Source organism: Mus pahari, chromosome 11, assembly GCF_900095145.1.
Source record: "Mus pahari chromosome 11, PAHARI_EIJ_v1.1, whole genome shotgun sequence".
Taxonomy (NCBI): domain Eukaryota; kingdom Metazoa; phylum Chordata; class Mammalia; order Rodentia; family Muridae; genus Mus; species Mus pahari.
In genome coordinates, this window is record NC_034600.1 from 34,664,794 (window position 1) to 34,670,458 (window position 5,665).

At 44.3% G+C, this 5,665-nt stretch overlaps 1 protein-coding gene across 1 annotated transcript; it reads right to left on the reverse strand.

Moving 5' to 3' along the window:
* Positions 1–4,633: 4,633 nt before the first annotated feature.
* Positions 4,634–5,059, reverse strand: LOC110329154 (40S ribosomal protein S19-like). The gene has a single exon (XM_021208743.2). It carries the CDS (start codon positions 5,057–5,059, stop codon positions 4,649–4,651), a length of 411 nt encoding a protein of 136 aa, XP_021064402.1. The 3' UTR covers positions 4,634–4,648.
* Positions 5,060–5,665: the final 606 nt, after the last annotated feature.

Below are 5,665 nucleotides of genomic sequence, written 5' to 3' on the forward strand. Positions count from 1 at the left end.
TATGGTATTTTATCTCAATTTATTTGTGTTTGTTTTTGAGACAGGAACTCACTATGTAGCTCAAGCTGACCTGGAACTCACAGAGATCCCACTGGCCTCTGCTTCCTGAGTCCTGGAATTAAAGGTGTGGACCATCACGCACTGCTCTTATCTCAGTTAAAAATTAGTTTTCTACATAAAGGACCATTTCTATCATCCCTATGAAAAATCTAACCATTTTTTCAGAAAAAAATAACCTATAGACTTTTGAAAGCATCTGTTACTCAAGGTTTAGCCTGCATTCAAAGGTATTAGTGACATTAATCCAAACTCATAGGAATTAATTCTAATTCCTAATTTCTCTCAATCCAATTATGTTTATTTATATGTGACCCTCATTTCTCCAGATGGTACCGGATCCCCGATAGACTTGGCGAAATGGTGGGACGATGACAGGCAGGTGTGTGCGCCAGACACATTAGCTCTTTGAGCTTCACGAAATAGCCTCCCTCCTTAGAGACCACGGCTTCAGAAGGTCTCCGAAATGGTCTGGATCCAGTGACCTTCCCACCACTACCTCTGTGACCCTAGTCTGTGCCACTCCTTCGTGCAAGTCTAACAACCTTGGCTAATGGCCTCAAAAGAGTGTGTCCCCTTCTCTTCTCAGGAACGGCAGCAGTTTCTGGTTCTCCTGACAGGAACACTTGCTTCTTTGTGCTCACAGTGACCACAGTAGAACCCAGGCGGAGGGTTAGTGCTAGGGCGGGACTGGGTAGATATGAAGTGGTATTGACACCAGAGAGAGCCATGCCACATTTGTGCCTGGCCTGGCACTGAGGGGTGAGACATATGCTTTGGCCTCTGCTGGGTCAGATAAAGGCAATTTAGCAGCCACATGAATCTCCATGTGAGAACCTGTGCCGAACTCAAAGCACGGAGATATACAGTCTTCATTCTTTGCACCACTAAATAAAAATAGAACACAAACGGCCTTCCATTCCTTTATCACTATTCAGTCTCATCTTGCTCAGTTACAGCCACTGTGAGTGTGGTGTGGCACTGCAGACCTGTAAGCCCAGCACCAGGGAGTCTGAGAATTTGAGACGAGTCTCATTCAACGAACATATAACGGTGCGTCTGTTAAACACGCTTCCTTCCTCACTGATGAGTCAGAATTTTGCAGACCTTTTTATAATCTGCAATAATCAGAATAGACAGAATGATTAATAACCACACGGACAATGCTAGACAAGCAAGTAGTCACACGGTTATTTGGATTTCTGAAAATATTCAGAACCATAAAGTTGTATACATACACACACACACACACACACACACACACACACACACACACACACACACGGAAAACCTTTTGGCTTCAGAAAGACCTTGTTCTCCTTGGCTGAGACATGACCACTGGAACAGATTTCTAACTTTGCAGTTTAAGCCATGATAAGAAAGCATAACAAACACCCTGCTGGGGCTGTATGGAGCCAGGGGGCTGGAGAAGGTCTAAGACTTGTTCAAGGTTGGACAGCAACATGAATTGGCTGCAAGGATAGTTTCTACAGCTAGTTGACTCCAAGACCCAGCTAATTAGGACAGGTGGAGTTACTCACAATGTGTCTAAGGGATGTGTTTTATTTACTTCATTATAATTACTTGTGTGTGTGTCCTGTATGAGAGAGAGTCCTAATTTATGGTGTGTGTGTGTATGTGTGTGTGTGTGTGTGTGTGTGTGAGAGAGAGAGAGAGAGAGAGAGAGAGAGAGAGAGANCACAGACACAGACACAGACACAGACACAGACACAGACACAGACACAGACACAGACACAGACACAGACACAGACACAGACACAGAGCATGCACTGTGATGGGGAGTGGGGAGGCATGCACATGCCACAGTGCATATGTGGGGACCAGAGGCCAACTTTGTGGTGTGAGACGTCTCTTTCCACCTTTACGTGGGTCCTGTGAATTGAACTCGGGCGGGCAGGCTTGCACGACAAGTCTTTAACCGGCTGAACTAGCCCACTGAACTAGCTTGCCACACCTCACTCACCATCCCAGTCCAAGATAATTTTACTTTAATTACAGAAATGTTAATGTCTGGGTTTCCAGTGCAGCAGGCCTGGAACGGAACTAGAAAATCTAGCTGGTACTCACCACTCAAGACTCAACCTAGAGGGGCTACTCGGGGCTTGCTTGGGGCAGGGTTTGCATGAGGGTGGGATAAGCTGGATATAGAGATCCACACAGAGCTCAGAGCTCATACCATCACGGACTGGAACAAGGAAAAGATGGTCTCACTTCATTATCATTTAGGGATCAGCCCTGCAGATGCCATAAACACATTTAGAGTGTGAATATTTGGGGATGAAATTTCCCCAGAGATTGTCATCAGAAAATTAGTAGGTGGAGGAACACATATCTGTTCCACACCCCTGGCTGTTATTCAAAACACGTGTGTGTGTGTGCGCGTGCACACACGCGTGAGTAGAACTCATTTGTGCAAATCTAGGGTCTAGGAAGGTAAGTCTAAACCTGTGTCTTGTTACCTCAGGGAGGACAAGCAAGAGCTAACACTGAAGTCCACAGGCAGAATTTCTTCACACTTAGGGAAGCCTCAATTCCGCTCTGAAGACCTTTCAGCTGACAGGGTCTGGTTCCCTCAGGCCACAGGACAATCTCCTTTCTCAACATCTGCCCAGTGCAGATGTTCACCATACCGTGAATATGTGGCAAAACCTGGATTCGTGTTGGAGTGACCGCCTGGGGACTAGATAAGCTGCCCGAGATGACAAATGAAATCAAGTGTCCTATCAGTTAAGTGCCTCTGCCTGCTAGCTACGCATTTGAGCCTGAGAGCTAACGACTCCTGTAGAAAACAGTGTTTACCTGTATCATGCTGTATTTGCAGGAAGGAGATAGATGCTTGCCAATCTGAAAATAGATTCAGAGGTGACGGTACCCCATACAAAGATCTGGGAGCCAGAGACAACTGAGTTTGAATTAGAGCTTTGTTACCTTGTAAATGTTGGTACCTTCAGTACCATTGTTAATCTTTTTTTTTTTTTAAATCCTTTCATTTAGTTATAACTTGCACTCAATGTAAAATGCCCATTCAGATATGTCAACCAGTTTAAAGTAACTTGTAGACCCATGTAATCATCCAAGTAATAAAGACAAAGAACATGCTCCTTCTATCTGTTGCATGACCTTTCCTGGGGAGTCTATTTCTATTCATTCTACATAAAAAGGACAATGATAGACAACCCCCCCCATGTGTCACCCAAGTTTACCATAGTGAGCTGTTGAGTTTATAAGGGTTACTTACAGGACCATGGGTAACACTGAGCAGCTACACCCACAGAATCTCTTCCTTCAAGCAAACTGGCTATTTCTTATACACCCTCTGGTAACAGATGGACTTCTGAGCCTTCTCACTCCACGTGAGAGTGTGCTAACACGTCTGATCTCACGGTGCCCTCATGGTAGATAACCCCGACTCAAGATGGCAACAGCCTCTTATGACTCATTCACTCAAATCACTCTCTTTGCTAGGTCGTGAGCTAACCACCTGTCCTTTCTGTCACTGTATATAAACTCATTGAGTTTACTATAGATGGGCTAATAGTTCCTGAGTACTTCCTGAGCACATTTGGGTGCTAAGACAAAGTAGTGAACACAACAGATGAAGATGTTATTAGGCAGAAATGAAAATTTAAAAATATATAAAAATGAAATACATGGTACTAGCATCCAATAGATGTTGTATTAAAAGAGGGAAGTGATTAGAATTGGGGGGTGGAACTTGTTGTTCTGAGTGAGATGGTGATGTTGGGGGGATCACTTCCTTGGTAAGATGACTTTTGATCTGAGATGTCACAGAAGTGGGCACACAAGCAATGTAGACATTAGGGAGAGAAAACAGCTGAGAACAATGGCCCTGTGGTGGGTGCGGCTGGAGAGTCTGAAACACTCACAAGAATCGACGTAGCTGGAGAGAAGAGACGGTGGGGGACAGAACAAGGCAAACTGGGAGCAGAGTGGGGATGACTGAAAGGTAAACATGGAGTAGGGTGGGGAGGATGAGAGAGAAAGCTAAATGGGGAACAGGGGTCAAGTGGGGGTGTTACAGATACAGGTAGACCCCCAAAGTCTTGAACATTAATAGATAGTTGCTACAGAATTTGGGGCAGAGGAAACCTCCATTCAATTTGGGTTTTTGTTTGTGTTTTATTGTTTTGAGACAGAGTTTCACTATGAAGCCTTGGCTGGCTTGGAACTCAGAGAGATCCTCCTGCCTCTGCCTCTGGAGATTAGCATTGGTTCCTATGTATAAATGGGGCTGTGGATTCTTTTTGTTTTTTCTAGTGTGTACCTCAAATACACAGTCATACATTTGTTTAATGTGAATTTATGGACTATAAGTATCATAGGTGCTGGGAAATAGAAAATTTAAAAAACCCAAAGCATTAAGATAGGTGAGGGGGTAGAGAGAGGTCAAGAGCTTTCACTGAGCTCTTGGGAGACAGAGGCAGGAGGATCTCTGATTTCTTTTTTTTTCTTTCTTTTTTCTTTCTTTCTTTCTTTTTTTTTTTTATGAATGAGGCAATTTATTAACCCAGCATCCTTTGTTCTAATGCTTCTTATTGGCAGCTGCCACCTATCCAGCGATCCTGTCCAGATCTCTCTGTCCCTGAGGTGTTAGCTTGCGGCCCCCATCTTGGTCCTTTTCCACCATTTTCAGCCCCTCCAGGGCTTGGAGGACCCGGCGGGCCACACTCTTAGAGCCTCTGCTGAAGTGGCTGGGTCTGACACCGTTTCTCTGCCGTCCTCCGTAGATCTTGGTCATGGAACCAACCCCTGCACCACCTCGGAGGTACAGGTGCCGTGCTGTGGAAGCAGCTCGTGTGTAGAACCAGTTCTCGTCATATGGGGCAAGCTCTTTATGTTTGGCCAGCTTGACTGTGTCCACCCATTCGGGGACTTTCAGCTTCCAGGACTTTTTGAGGAAGGCTGCCAGAGCTCTGAGGAACTCCTGCTGGTTAATGTCTTTTACAGTAACTCCAGGCATCGTGCGGCCTCCACGCTGCCAGCCAGGGGAAAGGGAACGACGCATCTCTGATTTCTAAGCCAGCCTGGTCTAGCGAGTGAGCTCCAGGGCAGCAAGGCTACACAGTGAGGTCCTGTCTCAAATAAATAAAAACAACAACAACAAAAGCCATTTTCCTTTTGAACTAATAAAAGAGGTTTATATATGCATATGTGAAATTTATGTGGTCAGATCTATGCATGTGTATATCACATATATACACACACCTGTATATGTGGTATATATATATATATATATATATATACCTGCTCTTAAAGTTTTTTAAATGATTTATTTATTTTTATTTTTTCTGTGCATCATTGTTGTGTATGTATGAGGGTGTCAGATCCCCTGAAACGGGAGTTGCAGCTGTGAGCCGTCATGTGGGTGTTGGGAACTGAACCAAGGTCCTCTGGAAGAGCAGCCATTGCTCTTAATTGGTGAGCCATCTCTCTAGCCCTGTTCCTGATATTATTACACAGAGAAAAGTCTGGTTGTTTGCCAAGTATCCAGGAAATACCAAAATTTTAAGTGCTTTTTGTTCAACTTTTATGTATATGTAGTTTGAGTTTTAAATTTTCATTATTA